At 33.5% G+C, this 19,357-nt stretch overlaps 2 protein-coding genes across 2 annotated transcripts; both read left to right on the top strand.

The window, feature by feature from the left end:
* The first annotated feature begins 3,091 nt into the window (after positions 1 to 3,091).
* LOC110652778 (probable receptor-like protein kinase At2g21480) lies at positions 3,092 to 6,111 on the top strand. Its single transcript, XM_021808394.2, has one exon. It carries the CDS (start codon positions 3,092 to 3,094, stop codon positions 5,678 to 5,680), a length of 2,589 nt encoding a protein of 862 aa, XP_021664086.2. The 3' UTR covers positions 5,681 to 6,111.
* A 12,334-nt stretch (positions 6,112 to 18,445) lies between these two features.
* LOC131176310 (protein OXIDATIVE STRESS 3-like) lies at positions 18,446 to 18,998 on the top strand. The gene is made up of 2 exons (XM_058141321.1): positions 18,446 to 18,604; positions 18,701 to 18,998. The coding sequence occupies exons 1-2, from the start codon at positions 18,540 to 18,542 to the stop codon at positions 18,909 to 18,911; spliced, it is 276 nt and encodes a 91-aa protein (XP_057997304.1). The 5' UTR covers positions 18,446 to 18,539; the 3' UTR covers positions 18,912 to 18,998.
* The last annotated feature ends 359 nt before the right edge of the window (positions 18,999 to 19,357 follow it).

The following is a 19,357-nucleotide window of genomic DNA, read 5'->3' as shown; positions in this document are numbered from 1 at the left end:
ACCTAATTATATTTTTGCATATATTTATGTGAGAAGTCAAACTTCTCTCAAAATTAATTTTAAGTTTTCTTGTTTTAAATTTTTAAAATAATAAAAATGAGAGGAAGATAAAAAAGTAAAAAAAAAAAAAACTTTTACTACTTGAAAGTATTAATTATATAATTATTATGAGATAATTAAAAATGTATGATTAAATTTATATTTATATTTTAATCTATATCATATTATATATAATATAATCTATAATTTAAAAAAATACTTATTAAATATACTAAAATAATATATTAAATAGGTTTCAAAATTATTTGCATTAAACAATATGATAATATAAAATTTCAAGATATTAATGTAAAGAAAATGAAAATTTTATAATGATGATGCACTAAATTATAAAATATATTTTGAAAATTATTTTTTTTAAAATTTTATACATAATTTTTTTGCACATTAATCTAACTATGAAACTTCATTATGTAAATTAATATTATTTTAGATTATAAAAAAATATAGGCAAATTAAACTTATCTTCTAAAAAAAAATAAAATAACAAAATTTAAACGAATTTAATTCAATAAGCTAACGTACATTTATTATTAATTTATTTTAATTTTCAAACATCTTAACCTATTTATATTTTTAAAACTTGTTATTATATTTTTTTTATTATATTACATTTAAGTTTATAATTAAATTTATATTATATATTAATAAAATAATAAATAAAATACATAAAAAAAATTAAATTATGAATCTGTATAACGGGTACAGTAGCATGCACTACACATTGCCAAAAAATATATATATATTTTAAAAAATTAAATTATATTTATATTTTGATATGATTAACTAAAGTTTAATTTTAACTATCCTGCCCAAGTTAATTGATATTTTTGTTTAATTGATTTTATTGTCACATTTTAGATATATGAGAATGAGTTCTAGTAAACTTTTGACAATTTTATTAATAATAATTAGACAAATATTATTTTAGAGTACATAAAATACTAAAAATACTTTAAATTCTATGCGTTAAAGATTACAATATTGACCCAATTAAATTTTAAAGTACTATAATATTAGATAAAATATCAATTAATGGCTAATAATTTAATTTGATTTCTCCTTTTGTTGGTGTCAGAAGAAGTTCAGATTCCTCTTACTGAATATGAATTTTTTTTTTTTTCAAAGATGTGAAATTCATTGAAGAATGAAGAAGGCAATGAGCCTAATATAAAGCTAAATTGAGCCACTTGTTTATATATAAAATTGGGATTTTTAAGGGTTTTAGAAGCCAGTGAGTGCGCAGCTTTATTCCCTGATCCCTTGACATGAACAAAGGATATGGTTGGAATTCGTGAGGCTAACTCAGAAATGTCACCAATAATGCCTTGAATTTCCAGTGGTATAGCCTGGCCATGAAGGCTTTGAATAACCACTAAACAATCCCCTTCTATAATAACGGACTGAAAACCTTTATCGATAGCCAACAACAGAGCTTCTCCGCAGGCTAACGCCTCAATTACCAAAGGTTCTACAATATGCCTGAATTTCTTACATCTCCACACCAAAGGAAGTCCAATACTATTCCGACCTATCACTGCTGAAGCACCTTTACTCTTGGACCTATCAACAGAAGCATCAAAATTAAATTTGACAAAATCAGGTGGTCCTGGCTGCCAAAACTGCAAATTGGAATTAGAACCCTCCATAATGATTGAGGCCTGATTGAATCTTCATTGGCTGAAACAAAATCCTCCCAATGTCGAAGAGCTGTCGAGATGGTTTCTAATACGTCAATCTGCTGATTTTTGAATATAAGAGCATTTCGGCTCTTCCAACTTTGCCATAACAGAAAGACTGCAAGTTGAATAAGAGACTTCCTTTCTTCATGATGCCGCAGCGGGCCAATAAGCTCTTCCCAGCAATCCTTAATATCAACACTTTGATTCATAGATGACCCAAGAGATGTACCAAAACAAACTTGAGCACTTGCTTGCAGCACACACTATCGCTAGTTAACCAAACCAAGAGCATGCATTGCACCTCTGAACGTTATTTGAAATTTGTGCATCGGTAACATTGCTGATCGTAAAAGATTTCATTACGTTAATTTATTTTAGTAATATTTTTTAAGTATTTTTTATATAATCTTTTTTATTATAAATACTACTACTACTTTAAAATAATAAATGATTTTAATTGATATATTATTATTTCATTATGGATACTACTATTATTATCATCAAAATATATATTATTCAAAATTATAAAATATGTAATGTTAACATTATTTTAAAATATTATACAATATGTCTATAAAACTTTTCATAATATTTATTTAGAGTTAGTAGTATATTCAATGTTTAAATAAAAATTTTCAAACAATATAATATAATATAAATGAAATTTATTATATTAAAAAATAAATTCTTGCAAATTTTTTTATTATTTATATTCTTAAATAAAAAAAATTTGGAATACAACATAAAATTAGTGTGTGTTATATATATATATATATAGAGAGAGAGAGAGAGAGAGAGAGAGAGAGGGTAAAGAACTGAATTTGAGGTGTTCTTTCGGGCAGGATTTATAAACCCAAGTACAATAACAACATGGCAGCCAAGACCACAAGGGTTAAAATTAAAAATTTGAAAAAAAAAATGCAATTTGTGCAGCAATTCTATGTTGTAACCTCGCAACCATTAGAAAGGTACAATAACAATACAAGGTTTTATTATCTACATGCAAGAAATGTAACCAACCAACAGCATTAAATTTACCTTTGGGAGAGAGAGAGGTAGGAATGGTGATTGACCATTTCAAAACAGTGTAAATCTTTTATGACCATTATTCCCTTAACAGAAACTAGAAAAAAAATGTGTCAATTTTTTTTATGACCAAGAATTCTCTTTCCTCAAACGTTGCCTTCTTGTTAGGAAAAACAAAGTCATCTCAGCTGTCAATTCCTTTCCTCCACCTATAATCAAGAAACTCAATCCCAATTCCCATTATAGGGAATGCAACTCTTTTCTCTCAAAATCCCTTTGTCGCTCTAAATTCTAAAACCATCATCCACCCTCGCTCAGGAGGGATGGAGATGGAAAAGAAACACTTTTGGAATCTTTTTCCATCTTCCTCCCTGTTGTCATCTTCGATGGCTATCCTCTTGGCTCTCCTCTATGCCTTTTTCATCGTTGTCTCAGCAGACACCACCACCTTCACTCCAGCTGATCAGATCCTTATCAGTTGTGGCTCCAAGAGCCTGTCAGCTATTCCTGACGGAAGGGTCTTCAAGACTGACCATGAAGCTCAAAGTTTCTTGCAAACTAAAGAGAATATCTTAGTTACTGACCCTTCTGCAGATGTTCCTTCCCCTATATATCTATCTGCTAGGATTTTTGTTCAAGAAGCCACTTATTCCTTTACTATGAAGACTCCAGGATGGCATTGGGTTCGCCTCCATTTCTTTCCACTCAAAAATACTCGCTTTGATCTCCAAACGGCTACATTTTCAGTTGCCACCGATAAGTATGTTCTCCTTCATGACTTCAATGTTAACAATGAAACCAGACCTTTCCTTAGGGAATACCTTATTAATGTGACCGACCCAACGTTTTCCCTTCACTTCCAACCTATGAAGAATTCTGCTGCTTTCATCAATGCCATTGAAGTTGTTTCTGCTCCTGATGTTTTACTCCCTGATGAAGGCACTGGCCTTTCTCCTGTTTCGAGCTTTTCAGGCTTGACCAATTATGGCTACCAAGTTGTGTACAGGCTTAATGTTGGCGGACCATTGATTACCTCAGCAAATGATACCCTTTGGAGGACTTGGGAAAATGACAACAAATATCTTAAGGACACAGCCTTGGCTAAGAACGTATCAATCCCTACTTCCTCCATCAAATATGGCGCGGGTATCTCCCCTTTGATTGCACCAGCAACGGTTTATGCATCTGCTCAAAAGATGGCTGATGCAGAAACATCGCAGGCAAATTTCAATATAACATGGAAATTTGAGGTTGACACAACATTTAACTACTTGGTTCGGCTGCATTTCTGTGACATTGTGAGCAAATCCCTTAATGACCTTTACTTCAATGTGTACATTAATGGAAAAATGGCAATTTCTGGTTTGGATTTGTCATCCATCACACAAGAATTGGCAGCCCCATATTTCAAAGACATTGTGGTGAATTCAACTTTGATGTCCAATGGATTAAATGTTCAAGTAGGTCCTATGGGTGAGAATACAGGTACCATTAATGCTATTCTAAATGGATTGGAGATCATGAAAATGAGCAGTTCAGTTGATAGTTTGGATGGAGAATTTGGGGTTGATGGCAGGATGGCTTTAGCCAGCCGCAGCACTGTTGCAGCCGTAGGATTTGCAATGATGTTTGGTGCCTTTGTTGGTCTTGGTGCTATGGTGATCAAGTGGCACAAGAGACCTCAAGATTGGCAAAAGAGGAATAGCTTCTCTTCTTGGTTGCTTCCTATCCATGCTGGTGACACTAGTTTCATGACAAGCAAGACCTCAATGGGATCTCATAAATCCAACATCTATTCATCTACTCTTGGCCTAGGACGTTATTTCTCCTTCTCAGAGTTGCAAGAGGCCACTAAGAACTTTGATCAAAGTGCAATCATTGGAGTTGGTGGTTTTGGCAATGTCTATCTTGGTGTGATCGATGAAGGTACACAAGTTGCTGTCAAGAGAGGAAACCCACAATCTGAACAAGGAATTACAGAGTTCCAAACAGAAATTCAGATGCTATCAAAACTCAGGCATAGGCATTTGGTGTCATTGATTGGGTATTGCGACGAGAACGATGAAATGATTCTAGTTTATGAGTATATGTCTAATGGGCCTTTCAGGGATCATCTATATGGAAAGAATTTACCTCCATTGTCATGGAAGCAGAGACTAGAGATCTCTATTGGTGCTGCTCGTGGACTTCATTACCTACATACTGGGACTGCGCAAGGAATTATTCATCGGGATGTAAAGACCACAAACATTTTGCTTGATGATGCTTTTGTTGCTAAAGTTGCAGACTTTGGGCTATCTAAAGATGCACCTATGGGTCAGGGTCATGTAAGTACAGCAGTGAAGGGAAGTTTTGGATACTTAGATCCTGAGTACTTCAGGAGACAACAACTGACAGATAAATCGGATGTGTACTCATTTGGGGTGGTGCTACTTGAGGTGTTATGTGCAAGGCCTGCCATTAATCCACAACTCCCAAGAGAGCAAGTTAACTTGGCCGAGTGGGCTATGCAATGGAAGAGAAAAGGATTGCTTGAAAAGATCATCGACCCTCTTCTTGTAGGCACAATAAATCCAGAATCAATGAAGAAGTTTGCTGAGGCTGCAGAGAAATGCCTAGCTGAACATGGAGTTGACAGACCTTCTATGGGGGATGTTCTCTGGAACTTGGAGTATGCTTTACAGCTTCAGGAAGCCTTCTCACAAGGGAAAGCTGAGGAGGAAACTAAATCATCCACGGGCGTAGCAGCCTCCCCTGCTGTAGCTGCTCCAACTCCTGTTTCTCCTACCTCCGATGACCGTCCCGTTTCCGTTCCTGATGATAATAGAAATCCAGCTGAAGTCAGGGCCATTGATCATGAACATTCAGGAACTGCAATGTTTGCCCAATTTGCTGGGCTAAATGGCAGATAAAAATTTGTGAATGTGCTTCACTAACGAAAGAGATATAGTTCAAGCATCTGACCCCATCTTGGAACTTTCTGAGGAGCACCTAGCTTTTGCTGTTGTTTCAAGAACTGGATAATGCTTGGCAGGATTGAAGAGGTCTTTAAGGGCTAGGATTACTTAACACTTTTTTATACATATGATGGTGTGTATCTAGCTGAGTGTTCTATCATTTTTTTCAAATATTGCTTGTTTTAGAATTTGATTTCATGGTTATAGAGATCTTGCATCTATTATAAGACACCGTTTTTATTAATTGGGATGGATAGATTCATAGTTGCAGCATTTCATACACCATTTTTCTTACCATTCAGAAATTTTGTAATTGTTATTCTCTTAGCAGGAAACAGAAAATTGTGAATTTGCAAGCAAAATGAATGAATTTGCTCCTCTTATTTATATGTGTGTTCTCTACACATACCAATTATTAATCAAGGGACTTTCCTCAATATGGAAGTCAATGGAGTTCTTGAATTTTGTTAGACAAAATAAAGGGCAAAGAAGTAATTTCCATTCATCTTAATGTACTATTTTTACTCATATGGTGTATTTTATAATTATTTTATTTTATTAGAAAGTAAACTTACTTTGATATGAGAATAATACAATTTAATAAAATTTTACATTTCAACTTTTGTGATTTTTATAAACTGATTTTTTTTTCTGAAATTATTAATTATGAAAAATTATTAATTTAACAGAAAAAGTAAAATTTCTTAAAAAATACATATATATTTTTTTAAAAACAAAATTAATAAATAAATTATATGCAGCAAATTTTATTAAAAAAAATTATGAAAACAGATTAATTATCTATCCATTATAGCAAATTATGTTAAATCCAAATAATTAATTGCATTACATATAATTTTTTTAATAATTATTTTTTCATTAAGTTAATAAATTTTTCGTAATTAATTATTTTATAAAAAAAAATATATCTATTAACATGAGATGAATTATAAAATTTTATTAAATTATCTTATTTTTAATAACAAAATAAATTTATTTTGTAATAAAACAAAATAACCATAAAATACACCTATAAATTTACCAATATATATATATTAAGAAACTCGAAGACGATTTCTGTTAGGATGCTAACATTTAAAATATTATAATTCAAAACTTTTTTTTATAAAATGTCAATCTAAACCCTCTCAAAATTATTTATTTGTAATTTCCCTCAATTTGTTTCATTTAGCTCGTTAATTGTCTCATTTATAAATTCATCAATAGGCTTATTTATAACCTTATAAACCAATTCATTTTATATTAATATATTAATTTTGTTTTTAATGATTATATATGTGACAAAACACAATTATGAAATACTTAAATTATAAATAATATAATTATAAAAATTAAAAGTATTCATAATTTAACTTGATTTAAAGGCTGAAAGTATATATATTATTTATTTAGTAAATTCAGGTTTGAATTCTTATTCTTTCAATCTCTTTATTAAATAAAAATTAAAAACATAATTAAATTGTACAAGATAACTATAATTTATGATCATTATAATGTAATTAAAGGTATTAATATAATTATTAAGATCTAATTGAGACTTGTCATTAAATTTATTTTAGATAAGTTTCAAAAAAAATTAGTTTTAGATAATAATTAATGATTATATATATCGTAATTTAGTGCCTTTAAATCTGAGATGAAGTCGAATTCAAGCTAATAAAAATGTAATAATTTAAATGTGAATTCTTTAAAATTTCAACTCGGTTGACTTAACCCTAATGAAGAACATAGTTGAATAAGCTATTAGGTATGGTCTATTCTCATAATGTGTTATATAAGTTGAGGGCTTAACCGCCGTATTAAAGAAAGAGAGCGAGGAAAAAGATACCAAGTAGCAAGTTGTTAATATGAGTTAGGTTGAGAATATATATAAATGGATGAAACATTGCACTAGTCAATATTTAAGCCTTATTTGTAGGGGTATGCATTATTCGGTTATAACTGAATCATCGAATCGAACTGATGAAATTCAGTTATTTCGATAAGAATAAATTTGGATCGATTCGGTTTTTTGTCACGACCCAACTTATGGGCCGGACCGACACTAGGACCTGGGCCGGCATAAAGCCCCCGAGGGCCGTAGTAAGCCTTACTGTTCTCAAATCCAGAACCAGGCCCATAATTTAGGCTCAATATGCATATAAAATAATTTAAATCAAACTGTTATAATTTCATTTCGGGCCAACTTAATCCAGTAATTATCAGAAACTGAAATTAGGGGAGCCCAGCTCAACCCTGTTACATCATTTAAAAACTATTTAAAACTCATAATTTTTTTTTTCATTTATTAATATAAAAACTTAAATTCACGCAGTCCCTGATATGATTAATACTACTACTAGTACATGTGGAGTCCTAAATTACAAATTTTGAGAATAATAATACAATTAAGTAATCTTTTCATAACCTGAGAGGAAAGGGACATGTTATTCTGAAAAATTTCTCCTCCTGTAGCCTGGAAAAATATGGTGAACAGGAGTGAGCGTTCGACTCAGAGAGTAAAATATCAATTTTAACCATAATCTCTATAACTATCTAAAACTAATGCACCCTGTAAAGTGAAATGCAACACCAGCAATAATTTCACATCATAACATCAAAAAGGTAATTTGGAGCACTTACACACCCAGTAATATCAATCATAATATATGGGAGCTGATCCCCTATACAGATCTCTTAAATTCAACCTGTGCCAGCGAAGAACTCAAACCGGACTTTCGCTTAATAAACCAAATCGGGGTCCCAGCGAAGAACTCAAGCCGTGTCTACCCCGAAGGACCGGGTCCCAGCGAAGATCTCAAGCCGTGTCTACCCGTCCTGCCCATAGCCAACACTATACCACACGCACGCCAACTCACGCATACTGCTCCAAATTACCACAACAACATCCATGGCACTTTAACAATTATGAATGCAACATAAAACGTGCCTAGTGTTTAACTAAATAAATACATATTTATAAGTGATGCATGGGCATGCTTGAACATATAATAATATCGAAATTACAATTAAAATTAATATTTTACTCACAGTATACCGATGACTATTGTGACTGCTGGATGCAGAAAAATAGCTGATCTCGATCACCTAATAATTAAATTATAAATTTATTAGTACTAAGTTAGAATAAAACTCTAAAGAGGCAATAGACAGCCTAATTTATGCCAGAAATCCGGCAGAGTTTCCCCTATACCTGGGACCACCCAACCTGCAAAAACACTCAAATAACACTTCTAAATTCAACTCATATCTCATCATCATTATATGGCCCCTCCTGGGCCCTCCAAACCAAGCAATACTCAAAACCTTAAAAATTACGTTTTAGTCCCTATAATTGATATTTTGTAAAAATTCACTCAAACATGCTCTAAAAATTCTAAAATTTTGTCCCGTGGTCCTTAATAATATTATAAGGCTATTGCAAGATTAATTGTAATTTTTTTAATCACCCATGAATATTTTATTCAAAAATTTTACTCGATTCCATAAGTTTCCAACAGCTAACATATTCTTAATTCAACCCAATTCAATATTCACATATTTAAACCTCCATCCTCAATCTTCAACCAATTATATAAAATTTAAATATCTTAATTTCAAATAATCTTATATGCCCATATGCTAAAAATCTAACTAAAATCCATCTATATTTTTCAAAAATATTCTACAATCACTCAAAAATTCAACAAATACCGTAGAATATCTCCAAATAATTTTACTTTCATCATATATTTTTCTTAGAATTTTTCTTCAATTTTTCCTGTTTAAGAAACACTGTATTTATGCTCCACAGACAGAGAAATAATAAAAATTGTCTTACCTGAAGTTTATCTGTGTCTCAAAAATTCAAAAAATTTATGAGGAAGCCTCTGGAAGTTGAATAATCCCCATAGCCCACCGGAGCCACCGCCGGAACCACCGCGCACGGTGGCCGGTCGACGGTCGCCGGCGACATTTGCCAGATCTGATCATACCACCATATTCTTCTCCTCTTCCTCAGTCCATAGGTGGTCTCGGATCGTCGATCCAACAGTCGGATTGTCCTAGATCTGACAAAAAAACTTGAAAAACCCGAAACTTCTCTCCTCCATATCTCACTCATCCGACCTCCATTTGCTGCAAAATTGGTATCAAAAGAAAGCTCTTGGAACAAGCTTTCCAACGCCACTTGAATCGCCTCGATCGGACGTCGGATGAAGCCGGAATCGCGCAGGAAAGCCGCTATCCACTGTGCACACGTTTTCTCTCTCTTCTCCCTCTCTTGCCGCCGTTTCTGGTGTCTGGTCGTTGCCGGAGGGTCGAGCGGCCGGGTGGGGAGCCGCTTGGGAGGTCGCCAGCCGGTCACCGGATAAGGAAAGAAGAAGAAGAGAGGGGAGGAGAGGAGAGAAGAGAAAATTGGGGGGGGGGGGGGGTGGGAGGTCCTCCTCCTGATTTTGAACTTTTTTTTTTTTTTTTTTTTTATAAAAAGCTGGCAGTGATAGTGGGAAATCCACTGTCACACGCCAAAGTCCCCTTTTTTTTTCTGGTTGTTACATTCTTCCCCCCTTGAGAAAAATTCGTTCTCGAATTTTTGAATAAACAAGAAATAAGGAAAAGAAGATTATTAGAATAAGTGCAATCATTACTCCTCCAGCTATGTAGAGATTGGTAAAACATTTATTCTTCAAACTCTTCGTATATTTTATATGACATTCTACCGCTCTCTGATTCTACTATAGTGTCCTATTTGTCATCATCTCTTTCTAGAGGGCTTTTATCTTGTAACTATTCATTGACCATTTTTCTGACATTTCAAGTATTCGCTATACCTCACTGTTCTTGACTCGATGTCTCATAACTTCAATCAACTTTGGTGCTTACCTCACTTTTATTACGCCCCAACAAGTCTCTTGGCGACTTCAGTCCTCATTCCTTTGTTTCAATAATCTCTGTTTCCCCAATGACATAACTTATTTTCCTTATTCCATGGTATCTTATGAGTAGCTTTCCTGTAGCACCTAATCTAGGCATCTTGTTCGAGATCTTCCCTCTTCTTATGACCTCAGTGGTCAATACCTATAAATCTTCTCACTCCCATGATACTTCAAATTTTTAATCTCTTTTGTGTCATTACTAAGGTACTTAAACTAACCTTTGCCCATTTTATGTAACTAGTTAGGTAGAGTCTCCTCCAAGGGCCAAGTGTATTATTTATCAACATTGGAAAGTAAACTGGGTCTCTCCTTCTAGGTAACAAAAGTGTTTATATTCCCTGACAACTCAATCCATGTGACTTTATCAATTCTCACTCCTTCTCTGGAATGGAAATATCTAGACTTCTTCCTATAGCTTCTTAGTATGTGGCCTACTTCTGACACATTGGCACTCAGATCGAGGCTCTACTACTCTTTTAATCTATCATCTCATAATAACTTGTTTTAAACATCTCTTAGTGTTTTCCTAGCATACCTATTCCTCCTTATCCTCATCATTATAACTAGCTCTACCGAGCTTTCTTCCTATCCTTTGGATCTTATCCACTTCCTTTTCCTATTTCTGCTATTGTTGATATCTTTTCAACCTGCTACACTTATTCCTTAATCTTAATCCTATTTCACCCTTACACCTTTTTCCTTCAAGGATGTCCATCCCATCATCAACTTTAACTTTCATTTTATTTCTTAGTCTTATCTTGATTACTAGTTCTATTACTTCGAGAATTCTAACCTTACGATTTACTCCTACCAGCACATTCTTCACTTTTTGTAACACTTATAATTAACCATAGAAAATTCTTTTTGTATCCCCCTTTTCCAACTTAACTATCAGAACATTATCATTCCTTACCAGCCTTAGTAGGAAATTGCTCATCCTGGATGGATAGGAGCCCCATAAACTATAGGTTCCATCTGAACTAACACGGTTGTGGGAAATATGTGTCATGCCTTAATTTCAAACAAGATACTTCACGTGTTCATTCTCCTTAATATAATCACATATACTACCCATAGCTTTCTAAACTTCAACCTCAAATTGCCCATCAGCAACAACTTCATCTATTAAAACTCATCCATAAATAGTACTTCATCTAGCTCATAGTTTAAAACAGTTGCAAGCCTTAGTAGCTAACTCAATTTAACTCCTGTCATTACTCTGATCGTCCTTTCATACTTAACACTAGGTATGCACTTACTGTCATTCTCATATCAGGAAATTGTATATGAATTGGTGCCTATCAAAATCTCAAATAACTAGGTCTCCTTGCCTCAGTCTTTGTTCCTTATATAACTCTCTAGAACTAATAGCATAAGCTAAACTTGAAAAGAAAGAAAAATATCCTCTTATATTCAACTACGCCCGATTATCCATATAATAACATTTAACCTATATTTCTTGGTCTTTCTCTTCAAATTTTATCATCTCCTAGCACAATTGTGCTCTACCTACAAGATATCATCTGCATGCACTCTTTACCGTACCATTGTCCTTCCTGACATAATATTTTATAATTTATTAACTTTACTTATACTCGACCTATGATTCATATCTATCATCATTTATATTGTGCTCCTAACTTTTGTTGATTCCTGAAAGATTTCTCTCGCTAATAGATTCTTCTGACACTAATTCCACCCTTATCTATGGTCATTAATTTGATCCTTGAACTTTTTAGTGATTTATAACCACCCAGACTTGTCACTTTTCGTTCTACCCCTACTGTTGTCCTATCGTTATTGCTTCACTACAAAGTGATTCTGTTGATCACACTAAAAATGTTTACCTGATATTCATAATGAACCTCTAACTACCTTCTCACTATCTCAAAAGTCTAACCTAAAGCCTATGTGTCATTATCTGTAATTCTTTCCACTCATCATACCTATTTGATCCCTTAGACTCACTTTTATTCAACTTACTGCTTACTAACTTCTCTTTCTGTACCTAATTAGGTAGTCCGCAATACCATCGCACACCTTCTAGCTTTTGCTCATTATTATTGTATTCCTCGCCTAATCTTCTTGATACTGTTAACAAGTTAAAAGAATCTTGCCCCTTTGCTATCCACTTCACTTTAGGAATAGGGAATAGATAAAGTATGATCCGATCATGTAACTCCAAGCTCTATATTTTAGCCCCTGGCACTACCTCAACTACATCATGCTATGAATATCACATTACTAGATTCCATATCTCCATCACTATTCTCACTAATGTGGTCCCATTTTGGGTTCTCCGTCCTTGTCATTTACCTTGCCAAGAATAACACTTAGCCTACCCTATATCTTAACTTTGTTCCTTTTATTATGCGCCCTTCAGGTCGTCCTTTCATTTATTTCTTTTGTCTTACCCAAAATAGAACTTGACTATTCTATCCCTGGTTCCATTATTCTTCCTAATATGATAGTTGTACTTGCTAACTATATCTTTCAGAGTCTCTACCACGTTATCACATATCTGTGCTACTCCGATTTGGTCATTTGACCACTCTAGCTAGTACTTCCACTGGCATTTAGATTATATTGCATCTGCAATCAATTGTCCCAACTTTCATTTTGTACTTTCTCTATCCATTGGCCTTCTGTGATTTATCTTCGCTAATTTATTACTCTTAAAATTATTATAATTAGATTATACTATTGTTTTGAACAATATGAAGTTAGAAAGAAACTCAGGAAATTGCAGTCATACTTTTATCGTATGATTTCTATTCTTATCCTTTAGCTTACATAATACCCTTACTACCTCGAGAACTGATTCTGCAGTAATTTTATTTATTTGTTATTATTATTATTATTTTCCATGTTTACTCCATTAGCCAAAACTTAAGATTCCGGGCACCCAAACCCGTCATTCAATTCAAAGGATTTACATCCATCATGATCTAATTATATATGATTCCTATAATGGAACTTGCATCATCTGCAGGATACCCGAGCCAACTACTCTCTACCACACTCTACAGTCCCATCTGGGGCACTATTTTGTTGGTCACCATTATTAATAATAACCTTTGATCCCTTCTAAAAAGATAGGACTATACCCTAACTTATTGCAACAAAGGTACTACATTTACCATCTTGCCCAAACCATGTCAAATTAATGACTCTCCTATCATATCATAGCTCTATGAATCATCAATTCATAGTTTTGACTTTCCCTAGGTAGTAGGGTTGTACTTTACACCTTGCCGATACACAACGGGTATACTATTCTCACTAAGCTCTAAGCAAAACATCTGTCGTACTACATAAACCATCCAAAATTCCATACTGAAGACTAGATGGTCTCACTCTATAGGTGTCACCTTTACTTTGCAACTAATCCGAAACCTATGGTCTGAGGGCAACTCTTGATGTAACTGTAGCTCATGTTAGGGTAACTGAGTCACTGACTCTAGTTATCACCCAACTGTGAACATTTAATATTCTAACCCTAGACTCTTAACCAGGAGTTCCCAACTCCTCTGCAGATATAGAACTCTGTTCTAGCATAACTGTATCAAAACAAAAGCCATCTCAAACACCCTCATTATGGAGCACCACGGGGATGCATGCAGCTCTACACAATAATCTCATGTTGGTACTGTAATCTGCAGCTTACAAAGCAGACATTGAAAACATTGTATAGTTACTACGATACGTCCTGACAGACTAGGTCTCTTAATCTCTTATTTCTCTTGAATCTTCTATTATCATAAACTTATTATGACTAGATCATCCACTGATGACTGCCAGCAATAGTATCCTCATCCTTATCTAGGGCAACTATACTTTCAAGACTCACCTTTATGTACTCGTGCCTTGCACGAAATGGGCATACCATTTAAACCCATACTGATAAAAATATAGTATTTATTGGAGTACGTGTTTCCATGGTAGACCTCAATAAGTTTGCTAAATCTATTTCATGTTTCTATGTACTCCACGAAAATCAAGACACTAACTGAGGTACTCTTATATTTCCCGAGGTATAACGTAGAATCTAGAAACAAAGAATTACAGAAAAAGATGAAACAGAATCCTATACTCCGCATGTAACATCCTAACAAAACTCCTTTTACACTCTCAATTATATTATTTCCCATGAATCTAGAGCCTAAGCTCTGATACCAACTTTGTCACAACCCAACTTATGGGCTGGACCGGCACTAGGACTTGGGCCAGCATAAAGCCCCCGAGGCCCGCAGTAAGCCTTACTGTTCTCAAATCCAGAATCAGGCCCATAATTTAGGCCCAATATGCATATAAAATAATTTAAATCAAACTGTTATAATTTCATTTCGGGCCAACTTAATCCAGTAATTATCAAAAACTGAAATTAGGGGAGCCCAGCTCAACCTTGTTACATCATTTACAAACTATTTAAAACTCAAAATTTTTTTTTTCATTTATTAATACAAAAACTTAAATTCACGTAGTCCCTGACATGATTAATACTACTATTAGTACATGCGGAGTCCTAAATTACAAATTTGGAAAATAATAATACAATTAAGTAATCTTTTCATAACCTGAGAGGAAAGGGACAGGTTATTCTGAAAAATGTCTCCTCCTGGAGCCTGGAAAAATATGGTGAACAGGAGTGAGCATTCGACTCAGAGAGTAAAATATCAATTTTAACCATAATCTCTATAACTATCTAAAACTAATGCACCCTGTAGAGTGAAATGCAACACCAGCAATAATTTCACATCATAACATCAAAAAGGTAATTTGGAGCACTCACACACCCAGTAATATCAATCATAATATATGGGAGCTGATCCCCTATACAGCTCTCTTAAATCCAACCTGTGCCAGCGAAGAACTCAAGCCGGACTTTCGCTTAATAAACCAAATCGGGGTCCCAGCGAAGAACTCAAGCCGTGTCTACCCCGAAGGACCGGGTCCCAGCGAAGATCTCAAGCCGTGTCTACCCGTCCTGCCCATAGCCAACACTATACCACACGCACGCCAACTCACGCATACTGCTCCAAATTACCACAACAACATCCATGGCACTTTAACAATTATGAATGCAATATAAAACATGCCTAGTGTTTAACTAAATAAATACATATTTATAAGTGATGCATGGACATGCTTGAACATATAATAATATCGAAATTACAATTAAAATTAATATTTTACTCACAGTACACCGATGACTATTGTGGCTGCTGGATGCAGAAAAATAGCTGATTTTGATCACCTAATAATTAAATTATAAATTTATTAGTACTAAGTTAGAATAAACTCTAAAGAGGCAATAGACAGCCTAATTTATGCCGGAAATCCGGCAGAGTTTCCCCTATACCTGGGACCTACCCAACCTGCAAAAAGGCTCAAATAACACTTCTAAATTCAACTCATATCTCATCATCATTATATGGCCCCTCCTGGGCCCTCTAAACCAAGCAATACTCAAAACCTTAAAAATTACGTTTTAGTCCCTATAATTGACATTTTGTAAAAATCCACTCAAACATGCTCTAAAAATTCTAAAATTTTGTCCCGTGGTCCTTAATAATATTATAGGCTATTGCAAGATTAATTGTAATTTTTTTAATCACCCATGAATATTTTATTCAAGAATTTTACTCGATTCCATAAGTTTCCAACAGCTAACATATTCTTAATTCAACTCAATTCAATATTCACATATTTAAACCTCCATCCTCAATCTTCAACCAATTATATAAAATTTAAATATCTTAATTTCAAATAATCTTATATGCCCATATGCTAAAAATCTAACTAAAATCCATCTATATTTTTCAAAAATATTCTACAATCACTCAAAAATTCAACAAACACCATAGAATATCTCCAAATAATTTTACTTTCATCATATATTTTTCTTAGAATTTTTCTCCAATTTTTCCTGTTTAAGAAACACTGTATTTATGCTCTACAGACAGAGAAATAATAAAAATTGTCTTACTCGAAGTTTATCTGTGTCTCAAAAATTCCAAAAATTTATGAGGAAGCCTCTGGAAGTTGAATCATCTCCATAGCCCACCGGAGCCACCGCCGAAACCACCGCGCACGGTGGCCGGCCGCCGGTCACCGGTGACATTTGCCGAATCTGATCATACCACCATATTCCTCTCCTCTTCCTCAGTCCATAGGTGGTCTCGGATCGTCCTAAATCTGACGAAAAAGCTTGAAAAACCCGAAACTTTTCTCCTCCATATCTCACTCATCCGACCTCCATTTGCTGCAAAATTGGTATCAAAAGAAAGCTCTCGGAACAAGCTTTCCAACGCCACCTGAATCGCCTCGATCGGACATCGGATGAAACCGGAATCGCGCCGGAAAGCCGCTACCCACTGTGCGCGCGTTTTCTCTCTCTTCTCCCTCTCTTGCCGCTGTTTCTGGTGTCTGGCCGTCGCCGGAGGGTCGCCGGTCGGGTGGGGAGCCGCTTGGGAGGTCATCGGCCAGTCACCGGAGAAGGAAAGAAGAAGAGGAGAGGGGAGGAGAGGAGAGAAGAGAAAATGGGGGGGGTCCTCCTCCCGATTTTGAACTTTTTTTTATTTTTTATTTTTTATAAAAAGTTGGCAGTGACAGTGGGAAATCCACTGTCACACGCCAAAGTCCCCTTTTTTTCTGGTTGTTACATTTTTTGTTAGTAATAATAAAATTTTTTTATTTTCAATTATTGGTTCAGTTATTTTTGATTTGGTAACCGAAACAATCGAATTTCAATTAATTAATATATTAATTATAATTTTATTAATATTATATTATTTATAATTATTATTTTTATGATTTTATAATAATATTTAACTTATAATTATTATCTTATTAATATTAAACTATATTTATTATTTTTTATAAATAAAAAAGAATATAAATATATTTTTATTAATATTTTATTAAATAATTAATAATATAAAATACATTTTTTTAATTAGTTCGGTTATAACCGATAACTGACCAAATATTTTTTGTTTCACATAATTTTGATTTTCTCTTAATTACAATTCGGTTTGATTAATATTTTTAGAGTTGGTTAATAATTCGATTAGTTAAAAATTTGATTTGATTCGGTTCGATTAATCAAATGCTCACCCCTACTTATTTGGCCACAACTTTTAAGATATTGTTTAATTTTTTGATCCTAATTTATATTGTTGGTATTTAGAAATTGAAAAAGTATTTGATTAAGGTCAAATAAATGTTACTATTTTTATGCTTAACTGCTACTGAGTTTTAAATCGTATATAAACCGTTAACTTCTAATAACAAATAACTAACTACTAACGACTAATAAAATAGTTGAAAACTATTAGAGCAATAAAAAATACTAAATAGATTCTTATTAAATATACTTATTTATTGTTAATTTTATATCTTTAATATAAAAAATTATATTTTTTATATGACATTATACCGTTTTAATATAATATTATACATTTTTATATAATATTAATAATTATTAATATCAAATTAACAATAAATAAACATATTTAATGAATTTTAATATGTATAATGTTGAACTTGTTAAGAAAAATAAAAAAAAAAAATTGGAGGTGGGGGCAGAAAGTTAGATATATGCCTCAAAAAAGTGTATTATTATAGGACAAATAAGAAAAAGTATAGATACGTTTTAGAGGCTCTCAGCCAACCCACCTTTATCGAGACTCCATTTGCTAAATCTATAATTAATTTCATTCCTTGATATTATTAGTCACCCTATCCCCATGACGTGTGAGTCCTTGTCCCTTACATCTTTCCAACTGTTTTTTTTTTCATATAAATACTCCTAAACACCTTCCTCCTCAAAGCTCTCTCTCCCTCTCTCTCTCTCTCTCTCTGTCTCTCTCTCAGAAATGGAGAATCCAGCTGAAACAATGGCCTTCGACATGGATTCGCTGCGAAACAATCTTCCAAAGAAGTAAAGGATACAATCAAATTCTTTCATTTCTTTTTTCCCCTTTTTATATGATGTCATCAAGATACAAGATTTTTATTTTTTCTTTTCAATATGCAGGAGAGGGTTGTCAAGGTACTACTCAGGGAAATCAAGATCATTTACGTGCATGGCAGATGTTCAGTGTGTTGAAGATTTGAAGAAAAAAGAACACCCAGATGCCAAGAAAAGGAAGAAATATTCAGAGAGGGGGGAATTGCATATTCCTCCATATACATGTCGAAAGGTATCTAGTACCACCCAATGTGCCACACCTTATGTTGGTGTGTAGATATGAATATGATGATTTTATATATATATTCAAATAAATTAAAACCATTTTGTAGTTGTTTAGCCATCAAAGCAAGAAACTATCATATATATATGTCTTTCTACAATTTTTGTAATTTTATTTATAGCAAGTAATGTGTGTGTTACGTATATAATTTTAATTTCCTTCAACTGGATAAAATGGCAATTGAATATTTGAGCTAATTGTGTCTAAATATTTGAGCCAATTTTCTATGGTGCTCTTATCTATATATAGATGATATTCTGTATTTTTAAAAAATGTCTCAAGCCACAAGGAGCTTTTGGCCTAATTTCAATGCCATTACAAAATAAAATAAAGCAACCTAATCTAGGCACACACTACATACGTCAACTTGCATTCCAATGATCATACACAGGCGCCAGTGAATTGCTAAAAGCATTTGGTTTTGGGAAGCTTTGGCAATC

This window comes from Hevea brasiliensis, unplaced genomic scaffold (assembly GCF_030052815.1).
Source record: "Hevea brasiliensis isolate MT/VB/25A 57/8 unplaced genomic scaffold, ASM3005281v1 Scaf1, whole genome shotgun sequence".
Taxonomy (NCBI): domain Eukaryota; kingdom Viridiplantae; phylum Streptophyta; class Magnoliopsida; order Malpighiales; family Euphorbiaceae; genus Hevea; species Hevea brasiliensis.
Note: the sequence above shows the minus strand (reverse complement) of the source record. Positions and strands in the feature narration are given on the sequence as shown.